The sequence below is a fragment of the Pteropus alecto genome, unplaced genomic scaffold (genome assembly GCF_000325575.1).
Source record: "Pteropus alecto unplaced genomic scaffold, ASM32557v1 scaffold92, whole genome shotgun sequence".
NCBI classification, from domain to species: Eukaryota; Metazoa; Chordata; class Mammalia; order Chiroptera; family Pteropodidae; genus Pteropus; species Pteropus alecto.
The window spans coordinates 9,145,420-9,163,719 of NW_006432447.1; the positions used below are offsets into that span (position 1 = coordinate 9,145,420).

The 18,300-nt window shown below is 33.1% G+C and overlaps 1 protein-coding gene across 1 annotated transcript in view; it reads right to left on the reverse strand.

The window, feature by feature from the left end:
* The window catches only part of ATP2C1 (ATPase secretory pathway Ca2+ transporting 1), a 40,162-nt gene continuing 21,862 nt past the window's right edge, over positions 1–18,300 (reverse strand). Inside the window, exons 12-20 of the mRNA XM_025043573.1 lie at positions 17,177–17,274; positions 9,363–9,413; positions 8,324–8,490; positions 6,918–6,986; positions 6,152–6,268; positions 5,207–5,354; positions 4,578–4,673; positions 3,224–3,365; positions 1–1,952 (exon numbers count right to left, since the gene is read on the reverse strand). Coding sequence (XP_024899341.1) covers positions 1,822–1,952; positions 3,224–3,365; positions 4,578–4,673; positions 5,207–5,354; positions 6,152–6,268; positions 6,918–6,986; positions 8,324–8,490; positions 9,363–9,413; positions 17,177–17,274 — 1,019 coding nt within the window. The 3' untranslated portion in view covers positions 1–1,821. The remainder of the gene's footprint in view (positions 1,953–3,223; positions 3,366–4,577; positions 4,674–5,206; positions 5,355–6,151; positions 6,269–6,917; positions 6,987–8,323; positions 8,491–9,362; positions 9,414–17,176; positions 17,275–18,300) is intronic.

Genomic DNA, 18,300 nt, shown 5'->3' on the forward strand with positions numbered 1-18,300 from the left:
TGTTGTTCAAAAACCAAACAAGAACAGGCACATTTATTTCATATGAATCATATTCTAATCTAAAATGCCAAAGCAAAAGATTTACGTGCACTTACTATGTATTTTAAGTCTTTGTAACATAAGAAAGATCATTACAAAATTTAGGAATGAGACATTATGTCACTAAAGATAAAGCTGATTAGACAATAGCTTCCATGTTCCATCTAATGAGATCTGACTATAGAGTCTTAAAGGGTAAAGTAGAATGAACAGCAGATATCTCAGCTCCTTATACTCAACTGTTTCACTAACAAGGACTCAAAGTAGTTATCAAAATAGATATTTTCCATATCACTGACAAGATTTCAGTGCCAATACTGGCAATTTAATATTGGCGATAAAAACTAGACAGTGGTTTATCCTGACAATTTAAAAAACTGGAGATTATAAAATATAAAACTAACTCACTTCAGGAAGAATAAAACATGTAAGAATTTAAGACCAAATTCTGTGTCAGAAAGAGTTAACAGGAAAATGGATTTCTAATCTTGGATTTCTGGCTCAAATCTGCCACACACGCAAAACAAATTACCTATATCTCATCAAGCTATTATAAAAACTGATGGCATTACAAGAACGACTCCATCTATTTCTCTAGCACGCCCAACGCAACAAAAAGAAGGCAGAGAACAAATGGTACAGTAGGGGAAGGGACAGGTTCAGGGTAGTGCTGCATTCTAAGCCAGAGAAGCTGCAGATACATGAAGAGTGCAGCCAGCACAGAATCTTCCACATACAGCTTAGTTCTAAAACCATCTGTTTGGGCTTGGGGCTTTTCATTCTTTAAGTACAGCATGGTATAATTCCTAAGAAAGATGCTTAAAAATACATATCAAAAGACATTAAAAATAATAAAATTCAGTTATTCAGGTGAGGTACTTGGATTTATATTTGGGGAATGACAAAATGATATTTGACACAGTATGTATTTATATTTAACTCTAAAAGGAGGCATAACATGTTAATATAATTTGTTATAAATTTCAGTCCAATCAGTCTAAAATATTTTTGACTCTATGTCTAAGTGTAAAAGAAAGGCTACTCTAACTAGAATGCCACCTGATCGCCCTATATTAATTTTGCTAGACTCATAGCTGGGAGAAAAAAAAAGCAACCATTAATACTTACTAAGAAAAGCAAACATTTACTTCAAATTGCAGTATAGGCTTTTCAGTCACAAAAAGAAAGAAAAGAACAGTGATCTGACAGTGGTCACATCCTGTGCAAAAAACTTGAGATACAAAAATGGTAACACAAGGTATCTGAGCTGCTTACATTGTAGGAAAGAAGAAATACAGTAGCTGAAATACAGCACTCCTGGGAATCAACTTCTAAACCAAATAGAATGCCTTTGAAATGATTAAATTTATTCGTGTATTAGTAAGAAAGCCCCACCACCATAAATAGTATAATATTTTAAAATTAAAAAAAGATATTTATATCTATCTAAGATAGATAGTGTGTTTGTACTGTTAGACCTCTTTAAGTGGTTCCGGTTTTGCTTTTTTTTTTTTAAGTTAAATAAATGCCCATATGTTTTATAAAGTTCCACTCAATTGCAAAAGCCAATTTAAATCAAGAAATATGTTATCAAAGTTGCATAATTTCATTTGGGACTGCCAGCAGGTTAAAGTCTCAAATCAAGTCTTTAACATTAATGCTCATTTTTAGTCAATGAAAAGTTAAAAAGTTCTCAAATCTTCATTATCCTCTTGAACTTGCCCTTCTAAATGATCCTCAGACTGCAATTCTTAGTTTGCAAATAAAAGAATGCAATATGCATCATACTTCAAGAAAAGACGACGATGTTGAACTAACATGCTTCTGAATCTTTTCCCTGCTCCTTTCAACCTTCTTTATAATTTCTGCCACTATGCACACTGATGAGGTGAGACCCAAAAGAAAAAGCAGATCTGTAAGAGAAAATAAATCAGGTTTTACAATTCTTTGAAACTTATAGTTGGCAAAGCTTAATATATACATTTTTCTAACATTTTACTATAGCTTTTAAAATACACTGTTTCACAACCATTCCATGAGGTAGACAATGACATCCTCCGTCTAAAAATAACGAAAGTCAGGTTCAAAGGCATTAAATGACTTATCCAAAGTAACATAGCCAGGAAAGACAATAGCCAAAGAACTAAAACCTAAGTCCTCTGACTACTTCCCTAAACATAATCTTTAACAGCAACACAAGCGAGAAGAGTTGTCTACTGAATAGATCACACAGACTTTTTAAAAGGCTGTTCAAGAAGCGGTAACTAACTGTATTAAAAATGCCTATGTAAAGATTACGTAGAAATTTGCATTTATTCCATTTGAAAGTCTAGAAGGACTCATCTTTTAAAGACCATGTCTTTACAACAGTATCCACACTAAATCATTCATATTTACTGCTTGAAAAATTGCAGTTGTCTCCTTATAACTCCATTATTTAAAGAGGAAGGAATGTGAATATTAAATTAAAATGCTGACCGACATTAAACTAGTTCAACTTTAAGGTAAACTTTGACGTATAGCAAAAATACAGAGATTGTATAACTCATTTTCATAAAGATCTAAATTAACTCAAAAACCCAAGAATTAAAAGCAGCATTACCATGAAATATATCAGTCCTCACACTTACATAGGAAGATTAATTTTTAAATGTATTGTTTCATAACATTTAATGCACAGTATGTGAAAGAATAACACCTGATTTTCACATAATCTTAAAATTTCCTGCTGTTAAGGTCAAGCTGTTATTTGATAAAATAAGAATGTGCAAATCAGCAAGAATAATGAAATATTAATTTACTATTGAAACTATAATTTTATGAAAGAGCAATTTGGTTTTCAGATAGCTTAAATCTAGTTTTGTCCTCATACAAGACTAAAAAGTTATAAATTATAATTACTCTATAACGAGTTTTTATTTGCTGTATTTCAGAATCACCAAATATGATCTGACAATTATTAACCTACAAAAAATTACAAGGAAAAAATAATAATAATTAAAAACCTAGAGTTAGGAGAGTGACTCCCCTAAATTTCTCTCAATGAAAAAATAGAACACACTTCTTTTTCAAGTCAATCACTTTTCCTATTCCTATTCCACTTTTTAAAAGAAAAATTTTATTAAATGCTTCAGAAAATACTCAACAATTCATATAAAATATACAAAGATAATATTTTCTTTACCCAGTATACTTAGGCTCTCCGTCTGAAAAACTTTCTGAAGTGGAGGAAAGTAAATAACTAATAACTGTCCCATAATGGATCCAAGAACTGCGTAGCAAAACATTTTATTACTGCAGAGTCCAATCTCAAACACAGACTTGGTCTGTTGGCAGAGCAGAGAGTTCGATTATTATTCTTTGGTCAAAGAAACCACCACCTTATTATTACATTCACCTCTAATTTTTAATAAGCTGAACTGAATTTGTACAATGAAAGTACTTGGAAATCTCTTGATTTTAACTATTATTTTAGAATAATTCAGATGAATAGGGGTAAATTTTAAAGCAGCTTCTTCTCTTTATCAAGAAAGGGTCTTCTTTAAAAGAGTGACACTATATCGATATCTATATACTTTTATATATTTTATATAATAGATATATATCTGTTATGTAAATTATATAATATTATAAAATTTTATAATTTTATATATATAGGATAGATATACTTTTTTAAAGACCACAGAGAGGAAACTTACTTTAGCATTCCAAAACTGAAGAAATTCTATTTGTATATGATTATTTTGCTAAATAATTTCTATCCATTAAGGTAGATAATCTAAAAACTTTTCTTAAAGAATGGACCTAGTTATATGTGTACTGAAAAAAATAAAGCTGCCTTTCATAAAACAAAAAATGAATAGTACATTGTCTTCAAACATTAGTCTAAATTGATGACAATTCGCTAGTACTTGGAAAGTTCTAGCACGGCAAATGGTAATAGATAGAGCTATGGATTCATAAGGTGCTCTAAAAATGAAATCAACACAGAGGCCTCAAATGAAACTAGTTTTCAAAAAAATTTGCTCTGAAAAAGTGCCAGCAGGTTTTAGCCTATTATTTTCTAACAAAGCACTTCAATTAAGAAAAGGCAATCACACCTTAAGGTACAACATGGGAAGAAAAGTAAATTTAAAATGTCCTAAGTTTTGACACACTGATAGAAGTAATAGGAAAAGATGAATATGCACAAAATTGTCCTTGTACTTCTAACAATACTTTCCTCTAAAATGAAACTAATACCATCTTAACAGACATGAAGTTTGTCCTATGCTCTGATAATGTTAACGCAAACCTATCACACAGCTACAGATAATAAGGGAATGGAAAGAAGAAAGATCAGGTGATAATATTTGTGATTTACTTTGATCTTTTGGTCTAAGGTAAGGCTTATCTCCCCATATGCTACATCTCCATTATGACACATCTTTGTGTGGCTACAAAATCAAGCAAAGCTAAAAATCCATGATCTTTGCCTACTTACAATCAGAAAGTGCTCTACCAAATTGAATCAGTCAGCTAAGATAACCTAAGCATACCTGAGATCTGGAACTTAGTGCATTGAACATGTCGAAAAACACAAAGCATGTGAAGGTCATTGTTGTGTCTCGAGGTGTTATCACATTGTCTCGTAGCTGTTAAGAGGAAAAAATGATTTTCAGTGGCTGAATTTAATGGACAAATACTGCATGCTTTTAAAGGGTTAATATTTTCTTTCCTTTAGGATAAAAGAGCTTTAGTCTTAATATATAAAAACATACAAGCTATCTAAATTTCTTATGTGTCATTTAAATAAGTCATCTAATGAATAGCTGTAATTTCCATAAAGTAAAACGTCTTCTCATAAATCATATAATGGATAATAAAAGAACTTTGTTTTTGACGACAATAAAGTAGCTATGTTAAAGACTCAGATTTTCTAACTTCTCCCCAAATTTTCATATATTTTTATTGTATTTGATACTCCTCTGCAGATTTAAATTACTCTAATAAATGAATGAGAAATTCTACTAACTGTAAAGACTGAAATCAAACTACTTTTAAATATTTTTATTATCATATTTTTCAAAGAGCTCTCCTAACTTTCGGCGTTCCATGTAGCATGAAAATAACTGAGTCCTATCATACAGAATGAATGTTAATAAAGTAGCTTATTCAGTGAATATACCTCCCGCCAGAAGACAAAAAGAGTCCCACAAACAATGATTATTGATGAAACGAGTATTTTAAGTATCAGGTTTTTGGTCAAAATGCTGTCCTTCCAGTTGCGCGGAGGTTTACGAATAACATCTTTATCCACCGGTTCTACTCCAAGACTTCAAAGCAAACAGAAAAATAAATTAGTTTAGAGTTACAAGGTTTGGATTTGTTACTTTCACAACCTGATTAACCTCAATCATCCAGACAACTAAATGCTTTCTTATAAAAACAAAACGCTGAATCATAAAGAAAACTGTGGCTATTACATGAAAATAACCACAAATTTTATCACTCTTTTATTTTTTATTCTTATTTGGCACAGTTTGATAGGAAACTGATCATTAAACTTTCAAAAATTATCCAATTTCATTTCATATGTTATTTCAAATATGGCCTGAAATACATGACCTACCAACTGGACTTTGAAATATCTTTCATGCAAGGAGGATTCAAGTAGGATGATTTGTTGTAATGGACACTAACATGTATCACTATTTTTTGTGTTGGGAAGTGACATCTATGGCCTCATTATTATAAAAGAAAATACTTAGATGCTTAGGTTCTTCAGTACTTTCCCAAAGTCTCTAAAATTGACAACAGAGCCTAGGTAATAACACTAAAGAGATTTCTCCATTACATCCCATTTTTAGAAACAAAAAGCTTACTTCCAGGGGACAGGGATTGCACTGATCTGTTCTCAGCTTAAGACTGAACATCTAACACAGTGTACAGGCTCAGATTATAATGCATGACTAAGCACCCAAAGAAAATGATATGCACACATCACACAATTTATAACAAACATGTTGCTGCAAAGATTTCTAATGCTATCCATGAATAAAGTCTTAAAATTTAATTATCAGGATATCACGCCTTCCTTGTCTTTATAGTTTATGCATGAAAAAGCTCTTACCTCTGAGCTGGAGGTCCATCCATGATAATATTGATCCACAAAATCTGCATGGCATTGAGAGGATTAGGAAAGTTCATTAATGTAGCCAAAGAGATTAAAGTTAATGCTGCTATACTCCTGTTGAAAAAGAGTCAATTTAAAAAAATCTGTCAGTATAGTATAATTCTTATTAATTTTAAGATATCACTTTTTTTAACGTTTAAAAATCTGATGTTACTACTGTGCTTTTAAAGGGAGCCTGTATTTCCAAGTAACCTATACTTCATTTGTCTGAACATTCTGAAGCCAGGAGTTAACCTTTACAATCCACGGAATTTTAATAAAAGATTTTCAAGATGTTAAGATAAAACCAATGGAGGAATATTTTTAAATTGAGTTGGAACAGCTGTTGCTACATAACAGTTAACAGTTTCAATAATATTTTTGTAATTGTTTTTTGACTACAGAAAAGCCCTTCCTTCTACTTTTGGAAAAAGATACTAAGAGGAAACACTAAGATTTGACACCCCTTCCTTAGTTATTTTAGGAGCTTTTAAATAAATCGCAAAGGTTTATATTTTTTGATGGTGATGCAGACATCTAATTATCACATTTAGAACCCGTTAATCATGCCATTTTTAATTTTAGAATTAATTTTCATTTTGGAAAACATATATGGAACCACCCTCAGAAAGAGAGCCCAGAAGCTTCTAGACATTCTGCTTGAATTCTATCTTTATATAATTTACCCAAAACACTCATGGTGACAAACTTCTTTCAAACTTACGTGCTCAGTTGGAATCGAACAAAATTTTTAATGTTATTATAAATCCCTTTACCCTCTTCAATTGCAGACCTGAAAAAAAAAATTAAGAGAAAATATCACACAAAAACAAGATATATCTATAAAAAAACACTGGGGAGCTAATTTTGAAAACAAATTTCCAACTGATACATACATCGCTAAAAGAATCTATTATTTTCTTCACATAATTACATTTAGAAAAAATATGGAAATATTATTCTAGCAAGGAATTAAAGTCAAGCCCGCTAAGCTACACCCGAGCTAATTTCATTATACATATTAAAATTCTTATTCTTAAAAATATATTTCAACATTACATTAAAATCACATTTTGTCTTTCTATACGAAACAATACTGCATATTTATAATATTACAATAATCTTCTTTACCCAAGTTTATTTTTCTTAAAGGTACAAGGTACATGCATAATTAAGGGGTTAAATTAATGTATGACAAGAAATAAATGGCAATGTGATATATAAAAATTATAAAATTGAAGCTACTGGTTGCTCCTATACACATTTAGATAAATGCTATAGCAGAATTATATAAAAAATATGATTTCCAAAGATTCACTTAAATGCTCTCATTCATTTGGTTTTTAAACAACTTCCCCTTCTACCGAGATTTTTATATTAAAAAAAAAAGTCTCATAAGAGCTTGGCAATTCTGTGTCTTGAGCTCCTACATGCTCCATTTTGGGCTACAATGGGTTAATGAAGCGCCACGGGACATATAATTAGCATATATCACTAAACTGAGTAAGACTTAGGTTGTCACATAGGTGATTGTCAAAAAACAGGATTCAGGTGACCCCCATCTAAATACTGTGAAACTGACACTACCAGGTATTACATAGAATCTCAAAATCTCAAGATTCAATGTCACAGAATCTCAGAAACTGTGACAGAAACAAAGCAAGCTATTCAAACTTAATAAACTGTTATCACTGACAAACATGGACATGGATATAATGAAATAGGGTAGGGATGAGAACTTGATTATTTTTAATATTTACTGTTAAGGCCATGAACGTGAATATTTCTGATAGCTCGAATTTAACTAAAATAAAGGCCTCATGAAGGTTTACTGTTGTACCACCATACTTATGACCAGAAAAATGTGATACTTGATTGGCACTCAGTAAACATTTCTTAAATGAATGGTCCTGCATTTATTATGTCCTTTCCATTCAATACAAATAATTTTCTCTAAACCTACACACTATGCCATAAAATAAAACTGATGTAGTAAACAAAGCTTAGTTCATCCAATGTTTAAATGCTGCTTTTTCTTTTCCACTTGAATTGTCTGAGAATGGGGTACAGGAAAGGATGGGAGAAGATACTGAAAATCAGTATTCAGTGGAATACCAGAACAAAACTTACATTATGGTTTGGAAATCGTCATCTACCAGAATCATGTCTGCTGCCTCTTTGCAAACATCTGTGCCAGTCTGACCCATTGCGACGCCAATGTCTGCAGCCTTCAAAGCAACTGCATCATTTACTCCGTCTCCTGTCATGGCCACAACTGACCCATTCTTCTGCAGAGACTACAGTGGGGGCGGGGGGAAAAGGTAGATGAAGGGATTCTGAGTAAAATATTGCTTCCACACAAAGAGATAAACAAATCCACTCTATTTTTGTACATAATTACAATTGGAAATAATACAGACCACCATTTTTCAATAAACTTCAATATACTGAGATCTTAAGATAGAGCTTAGAAGAAGTTGCTATTAATGTTCCCATATGTGAGAACTGTACATGTAAAGTCTGATCTAGAGTCAATTATACACTGGTCCTCAGGGGCAATTTTGCCTTCTGGCAGATATCTGGCAATGTCTGAATACATTTTGATTGTCATACTGGCACCAAGAGGGTAGGAGTCAGGGATGCTGCTAAACATCTGGACAGCCCCTCACAAAGAAGAATTATCCAGTCCAAAATGTCAAAAGTACTAAGGTTGAGAAACTCTGGGGGATGATGGTGATTAATAACAAGTCCATTTATTAATGGATACAATGTCAGTTGCTTTGTATATAGTTGACTAATTAATACACATAACCATAGCCTGTTAAATAGTTTACTCATAACATTTTTTTTCTTCATGTATTTATTCATTTTCTAAGTAATTATTGCTATTCACACTGGGATGATTTAGCTATGGACTCTTTCAGAACATACTTCTATACTGTTAAAGTGTTTAAAGAAGGTTGTATTTGCAGACATGGAAGTTTTCTTCTACATCTTCCTTTGCTAATTAAATTCTCTTAGTATTTTCACTTCAGGTTCTAAAAAAAAAAAAATCACCTGTTTTACTTCATAGTACTTCTTACTTTAACGCTCTATCAAATACTCATAATGAAAGAAAAGAAGTAGTTTTGCATATAGAGATTGCACAATCTGATTCTTAGAGGCCCACCTTAATAATTTTCATCTTGTGCCTTGGACTAGCTCGGTAAAATACCGCGACCTGTAATACAATATACATTAAAAATCTTCAATGTTAAAAAATATGAGAGTAACCTATGCACTTATAACTAATAATATTTTAAATTATCAATTAAAACTATTTAATTTGCAACAGAGATCAAGCTTAAGCAATATGCCATATGTTTGTTAAGACACTCATCTGACACAGTCATTTCAAACTTTACTGAAAGGTACCATAGAAAATACACAACCAAGTTATCCAATTTATCCTGTTATGTTCAAGTTCTAAAGAGAAAACAGCCTTAGAAAAGTTTCAGAGACAGAGGAAGGAAAAACTCTCTTATAACTCTTTGCTCGTGACAGTGACATACAACTAAAATGCCCTTTTCTCTTTGTTCTTTCTTCAGGAGAGATAAAATAGAGCTAATTAATTCTCAATGTCTGCAGAGCATGCTTGCATGTGTGTGTGTGTGTCTCTCTCTCTCTAAATGTCTGCTCATTCTCTTTTATTCAGGTTAATTCCTTAGGATCTCTTCCACTATATCTCCAACTGCTTATTTGATCTTATCTCTGTAAACCACACATTTAATTCCTTTTTCTGATCCCATCTCCTGGTCTCCTAAAACCCTTTCACTGTGCCCCAAAGGCAATCATCGGTCATCAACAAAATCCTCTGTATCCTCCCCTTTTCCATACTGCTCTAATTTAATTTTTTCACAAAAATTGGGCCATCCCTACAGTCCTTTCAAATAGTACCACCAGGAAAATCTAGAAGTAGGTAGATGTCCTCCGTTCTCCCTTCTTTATTCATAAAAACCTCAGTTTTGAATGTCATTTGAGAATATACTTCCCTCTAACTGCAGGCATTCACTACTCTTGACAGAGGTCACGCCTCTACATTTCACAAAGATTTTAATTTCTACCACTCTCTCCAACAACACTCCCAAGTCATGGTGATTTAAATATCCACATAATATGCCAGTCTCTTTCCTACTCTCCTGAAAGATGCATTCATACTAATTTTCTCTTCTCATTCGTCCAATTTATTCTTTTCTCCAATCTCACTCTCAGCTGAAAACCCTGTTTCCCATTTCAAAGAAAAAAGAGAATTTCCACAATTCCCACCATCCAGTATCTGTCTCCAGGCACTATCCTTTCCTTCTCTCCTTTCACTATAGATGAACTGAATGTGCTCCTGCTAGTGCAGGTCAAACATTCCACCTCCTTACCTATTTAAAATCAGTGCTCCAGAAATTCCACCCCGCCTTATGTCAAAATTTTTCCTCACTGCTGTATCTTTACCATCAGTTTACAAACATGTTATTCCTTTCATTTAAACAAAAACAAAAGCTTCCATTTCAGCCGCCACCATACTTTTCTCCTTCACAGCAAAACTCTTCGAGGGAGTTGCCTATACTTGTTTCCCATTTCTCTCTTTCCATTGTCTCCTGAACCCATCCAATCAAGATGTTATCCCGACCACTGCATCACTGCAGTGAAACCCCTACTCAAGAGTACCAAAGACCACCCACATTGCTAACGCCAATGGTCATTTCTCATCTGACTTAACCTCTCAGCAGTACCCTAACAGAGCTGCTAACTCCCTCCTTCTGAAACACCTTCTTCTCTTGGTTTACATGTCCATCCTGTACTTTCCTGGTCTTCTTCTCACCATTCTGGATGCACCTCTTGTGCAGGTTCCTCTGGACCTCCCTGACTGAAGTCTAAATGTTGAAGTATTCCAGGACTCAGTTGTTACTCTTTTCTGAAAGTTTTTACTCTATCCCCTCCCTTTCCCTAGGTAATTTCATCCGGCCTTACAGATTTGGATTTTATTTACATACATTCTTATCTTCAGCTCAGACATCTCTTCAAAAATCCAGATGGAGAAAACTAATCCACCCACCTGCTCCACATTTTCTCTTGGATGTCTTATCTCAGATTTAAACATATCCCAAACTGAACCCCTGTTGTTTCCCAAAAATATGCTTCCTCAAATCCTCTGCTAATGACAAATATGTCCTTGCAGTCACTCAAGGCTCTAAATTTTTGGAGCTACCCTTGACACCGCCTTTTCTCTCACATGCCACAGGCAGTTTAACAGCAAATTCTGTTGGCTCCATCCTTAGATGTAACCAGAAGTCAACCTCCTTACTCTAAACCCTCTGTTAACATCCTGGGCCAATTATCTCCAAACAGATTTTTTTAAATTTTTGCCCTTGTCTCCTGCTGTCTATTCTCAACACAGTAGCCAGAATGAAACTGTTAAAACAGAAGTCAGACCATATCTATCCTCTGCTCAAAACTCTCCAATGACTTACCATTTCTCTCAGAATGAGTACCAAAGTCTTTTATTATCTATCCAGGTCCCGCATGAAGTGCATGCCCCCTTCTCCCTCATTTATCTTTTCTCACCTGAACTACACTGGCCTCTTCATGGTTTCCTAAATATGCCAGGCACACCCACCTCAAGGTCTTTGTCCTCGAGCTCCCTAGGTCTGGAGTGCTCTTTCCTCAGATATTATACAGCCTGACCTTTTTGTCAAATAGTACCTTTTTAGTGAGGCCTTTCCTAGTCATGTTATCTAAAAATTTCGATCCTCAATTTACTCTTTCATATCTCTCTTCCCTGCTTTTTTCAGTGCTCTTTAGCACTTACATAATATCATATATATATTTACTTAGACTGTAAGTTCCATGAAGGTAGAGATTTTGACCCTGTATGTCCAGTGCTCTATAAATGCATATCAAATGAACAAATAAATAACTGAATGAATCTTAGTACCATCATAAAGAATGTTCTCAGTTTTTCTCCCAATTTTAGTAAAGGTCAAAAACAAAAGAGGACTGTTTTCTTAGGCAAAAGACTCAGTTTAACTGTAATATCGCATTACTGATTATTCTTAGGTCGTCCAGGTACCATGAATCACATAACTCATATTTGGAGGATATTCTTCCTTGGAAAAAAGTTCAAAAACCCATTCAGAAACTCTTTAGTGTGTCTTTAAAAAGGACTAAGCTACATTTGTTTTTAAAGTATACTGGTTACCTTTTAAGTGAAATTCTACATTACTATAAAAATTAATCATGTGGCACACAGCACTGAAGTACAACTCTGTTGAGCAAAGGCTGCAGATTTTTAAGAATATTTAAATAAAAAGCTAATTACAAATACTCAGGTTGCGCAGAGTAAAATTTTGCCTTTGTTCCGGTGCAAATCATTTGAATCACTGCAAATCATCCCCTTTTATAGCCACTGTGGGTTATCACTAACAATGGCAGTTAGGATGACAAGCCAACTGCTGGACTGAAAGCATATTTGTTTTGTATAGTTAAGAAATTACTTGACATGCATTCAGTATACCTATTACTTGATGTAAAATTTTAGCATTTCAAAGCTTTGATGGCAACTCACAAATAACAGCAGTCACTTTTAGACTGAGGAGATCTCAATGCAAGGCTGAAGACTCACTTGGTGTTTTGCATGTGTTACATATCACAGCATAGAGTAAAATTTGTCCTTAAAGCACTAGGATGAGCTGGTCAATCCTTTCAATTCAATAAATATATTGAAATTTAGCAGACCGAAAATTCTGGCATAAAGAAATATTTTTAAAAAAACAACTAGAAATGACTAAAAATTGAACTATATCATAGAACTGGGATTAAACTTGAAGGTAACTGAATTTTGTCTATTAATAATCTTTTCACCTTTATGTCTCTTTCTCTACCCAGAAAAGAGAATATACTAATTAAAGATAAGCACATAATAAAATCACTGTAGTTGGGGTGGGGGAAGATAGGATGAAGACAACAGGATGGCTAAAGGACAGTGGGAAAGAAGTAGAACTTTGTCAGAAAAGGAGAGGGCTTAGGGAATTAATATGGGAGGAAAAGGTAAAAATCATTAAAAGGAGGGGGGGAAAGGCTATGTATTTTCAGAAGGAACCTGCAAGAAGATTTTTCTCTTCTTATGGGTACTTATTTTCAGTTTCATATTTTGTGATCAGTACTTACAGTTCTCTTGATCAACATTAACAGACAAGTACTAGGGAAATAAGTTATGAAAAGAAGAAAGTGAAAAAATATTAAAAGAGATGCTAATAAAAAAATGTGTTCCTGGCATTAAAATAACCTGCCAAAGATCCCCGAATCTTCCAAGACAGATAAAAAGATACTTGATGCACTGAAGAAAATACAGGTAACCGAAATAAATATTTACAACCTACCAAAAATTAAGCAGCACATAAATTGGGATTATACTACAGGGACTTGGTTAACAAACTCAGTAGAAATACAAATGGAAATACTGCTATAAAAAAACAATAAGCAAAAGAGAATGTCCACTCGTATCGATGGGAAATTTAGGACACACTGGAAGAAATCATAAAAAATAAGAACTCCAAAAGGGACTCTAAATAATTAAGCAAAAATCAATTTCAATACTACTTTTTAATTGGCTCCTGGTCAAAAGGACAGAGCAATGTTAAGAAATTTGAAATGTGTGATTAAATTATGGAAAGAGGAAAGTTGTAAAGCATTTTAATAAGAAACAGACTTAATATGATTCAGTATATGTGAGAAAACCTCAGTGAGCTGGCAAATTAGAAGGAAAGTTTTAACACTAAAAAAAAAAAAAGCTACTCAAACTGATCTGATGTAAAAGCATGAGACCAAGACACATGTTGGCTATCAGGGAGTTAAATGAACACAAGATAAAGTGGGAAAAAGACAAAGTGGGGGTAGGGGGTAGAGACACCAGGGTGGGCAGGGAATCCAGTTAAGCTCAAAGTACTAAAAAAAAAAAAAAATTCATTAATAATATTTGGAAAAAAGATTTAGGTATTCAAAAGACATGAAATACCTGGAAGGAAGCCCTGGTAAATTTATAAAATTCCTATTCAGAGTAGGATGACTTTAAGCAAGTCAATGAGTTTCTCAGAAAGCTTGGGTTTTATATTATTTTAGTCTCTCTGGAATAACATCAGGGTATCTGCCATAATTAATGCACAAAAACTCCTATTTGGAAAAGACTAATGATGTAATTTGTCCAGACTTACAAGGTAATTTGTAATTTGCTTCTTCCTTCTCTAACTACCTTCAGTTTTGGTTTTCAGATCATTAGCATTTTTATCAGAAAGCCAGATAGCAAATAAAAAGAAAGCAAATAAAATTTCAAATCTGTCAATTTCACTACTTGTTAGCATCTCCAAGAAAAGGTTTGGAAGAAAAAGTTTTGGAAGAAAAGGTTGAACAAAATCTAATGGGAAAATGTTAAACTAACTGCGGATTTCACATATGTTTACTAATGTACATTCTGTCCCAATACTCCCAGGGAACCTAATACAAGATTTATTCTTTCAGAAACAAATGTCAGAAAGAAACCACCAGGACAGGACAAAAAAATAGTTCCATTCAAATATGAAAACACCTTCTCCACTAAACCTAAAACAAAGCAAACACCTAAATTGCTCCCATATGTTCTGAAAACAGAATTCATGAGTATCTACAGCTTGAAAAAGAGAGAGAAAACGTGGATGAACGAAACAGTGCATTTCTACCAGTAACTACATCTAAAACCTAATCACAAGTGAGACTCAAGGTCTAAGAACTTCATGCTACCATATGAAGTGTAGTTTGTGGAAATAGTCACTGAAACCTTTTCAGAGGACAATTCATCAGTATGTGTTAAAAGCTTTACAGATATGCTGACCACTGGTCCAATCATCTCACATGTAGGCATTAATTCTACAAAAATAATCAGAGTTAGGCACAAAGTCTTATGGACAATAATGTTCAATGAATCAGTAAGCAATAGATGATGAACTCTGGATTCACAAAGACCTGGGCTCCAGTCCCAATTCCAAAGCCATCACTCACCAGCTCTGTCACAGTTAAGCCTCCCAAGTTCTCTGGGCCTCAATTTCCTCATCTGTAAAAATGGGGTTGCTTATCTTTTACAAGGTGGCTATCAGGAGTAAATAGATAATGTATGTAACATGTACTGCCTGGCACATGGTAAATGGTTGCTACGGTTATCCTTAAAGCATTATTTACAATAACAAAAAATAAATAGAAGCTCAAATTTCAACAGGAAAATGGTTATATAACCATATATTTGCTGTGTGTTTATACGCACACAGTATACCCAAGCAAAATATTGTGCAGCCATTAAATACATGTTTTATAATTATATCTAATGATTTCAGCAATGTTGTAGTTATGTTAAATAAATGTTCAGATTTATAACACGATAAAGTACCAACCAGGCTTTGTTTAACACATTTAAATGACACAATTTTTGTTAAATACGTTTTTTTAAAAAGCACGGATTAACTTATTATCTTAGATGCTCTATGGGTACATAAGTTCTGAGTATCTGCATTGTATTACAGGCAGCTTGCATTGTAGCTATTACTTTTCTAGGTTTTCCAGTTTTGTGACAAAGAACATATGCTACTAATGAATTTTCTAATCAGAAAAAAAGTATTATACAAAGACAAGCTTTAAGTTAAGATGTGGAAATAATTTAAGAAAGTTCAGTGTTCTAATGTAACTTGCAATTATGAGTGTCAAATTTAAGACGACAGTGGCATATTTTATTACTATCAATGGATAGCTAATATATAATAAAATAAATGCCAGATGATAAGCACTTACTTTAAAAGACATACAAATATGTTAATTTATTTATATGTTTATTTAAAAGACATACAAATATATGTGCATAAATAGACAAGTAACAATGAAGAAATATGAACTGTCAAGTGCTTGGATACAAAAATATTCCCTACCTTTTATGGGGCCCTTCTTGTGGGATCTGTGTACCCACAAATCAAGCTTTGTTAAGCCCCCATAAACCATCCCAAGATGATAAAATAAGTTAATCTCACACCAGAGAACTTGGCACTAAAGAGTTACTGTGTTGTGGAACAAGAGATACCTAAGAGAAATAAAAATTTATTTTCATGCAAAAACCTACACACAAATGTTTATAATTGCTTTATTCATAATTGGCAAAAACCGTAAATAATTCATATGTCTTTAAACTGGTGAATAGGTAACATACTCCCTATAGTGGAATACTATTAAAAAAAAAACTAATACACACATACATACAACATAGATAAATCTCAAATGCATTACACTAAGTGAAAGAAACAGATCCAAAGGCCTCATAATACACAATTCTATTTTTAGAGCATTCTAAAAAGGGGAGAACTACAGAGACAGAAAACAAATCAGTGGTTGCCAAGTACTGAAAGTAGAGGGAAGAGCTGATTACAAAAAGGTGCAAGAGAATTTGGGGATATGAAAGAACTGTTCTATATCTTGAATTTGGAGATGGTTACAAGATCACACGTGGAAACTTAGACCAATACATTAAAAAAGATGAATTTTAGTGTATGTAAATGATATCTCAATGTTTTAAAAAAGTATTACATATCCATGCTACAATTAAAATAGAACAAAAGAGTAAGAAATATAAAGTAATGGTCTCTCTCTCCACTCTGTATTTTATAAATACAATACAACCACCGTTAATTTATATAGCACCTTCTTCCTCAGGGGAAACTCGATTCTTGCTAAAGTTAATAAATTTGCAATGATAGTCATAATGATTACATCACAAACACTCTCAATGATAAGGCCGATTTTAATGATAAGATTTTATTCCATGATTTGGAACAACTATTTTGTTGATCATGTCCCAATTGTTCTCAAACAGTTTCATTAAGATAGTAGAAAAGGTAACTCTTAGAGTAAAGTCTGTGAGTCTAATAGGCTCTAGTTTAGGCCTACCTTTGGTAGGATTTGTGAAAGCTGCTGGACATCCATCGCATCTATTTCTTCTCCTGAGACGGACTGGGAAGTTTTGGAATACAATCCTAGACGGCTAGCTAAAGTGAAATGGCAGAAAAACATAATTAATCAAATTGGTTTTGTCTGATAGGCTAGCAACATAATGCTCAGTTAATATAATTTGTTATCTACTCTCTTTTAAGTCTAAAATGCATTTATATCAAGAGATTATAAGAAAAACTACTGGTAAGACAAACCTATCTGAATTAGTAAAGTGGAGTTTTCTGTTTGACTCTTATTTTTGTTTAAATTTAAGAAAAAAGAGTTTTCACAATTTAACCCATCAAACCTAAGAACTGAAACAAGGTCAATCAGGTTTTGCTCAACAGCTCAATTTTAATAAAGATCAGAGTACAGTTTAAATATCTAAAATCAAACAAAATGGTGGTGGATATGTGGTAATAATGTAGTTGTATGTAAATGAAAATAAATGTTGAAAAGTTTTTCTAGGTATAATCTTCCCAACAATGTTCCATTTCTAGTGACATATTCTTCTTAGATAACATAAAGTATGAAACTCCTGACCCTCTCCATATTAATAAAATTAGTATTGGACTTTAGCAAACTGCCTAAATTTATCAATATGAATCATGATTTACAGGATCTGGGAGATTAACTTTCATGTCCATTTTCTCCCCTTTTACTTCTTAAGGTAATTGTAAAGGACATTCAAATGACACAAGCGTGTGTGTGTGTGTGTGTGTGTATGTTGTCTGCTGAGACAACAGAAACACAGACACAAACTATTTTCTGTCAAATTTGGTACACACGTCTGCTTTGAAAATAATACTCAAGTTGAAAGGAAAAACTAAATTTCCGATTTCCTTTCAGATTCATGATGTAGTGCTTTTATCCATCAGCGCAGCAGAATATGAGGTTGAAACTGTCCTTTTGTGAATAATATACACACATGATTTCATAATAATTTAGTTATATACTTTTAATAATATTACTTTTTAAACTAAATTTTGGCCCTCAAGTTTACAGAGTATGAGCAAACAAGAGTCATTTTAATTGTATAATCTCAATATTAGATAAACACGTTTTATGTCTAATGGTTCACA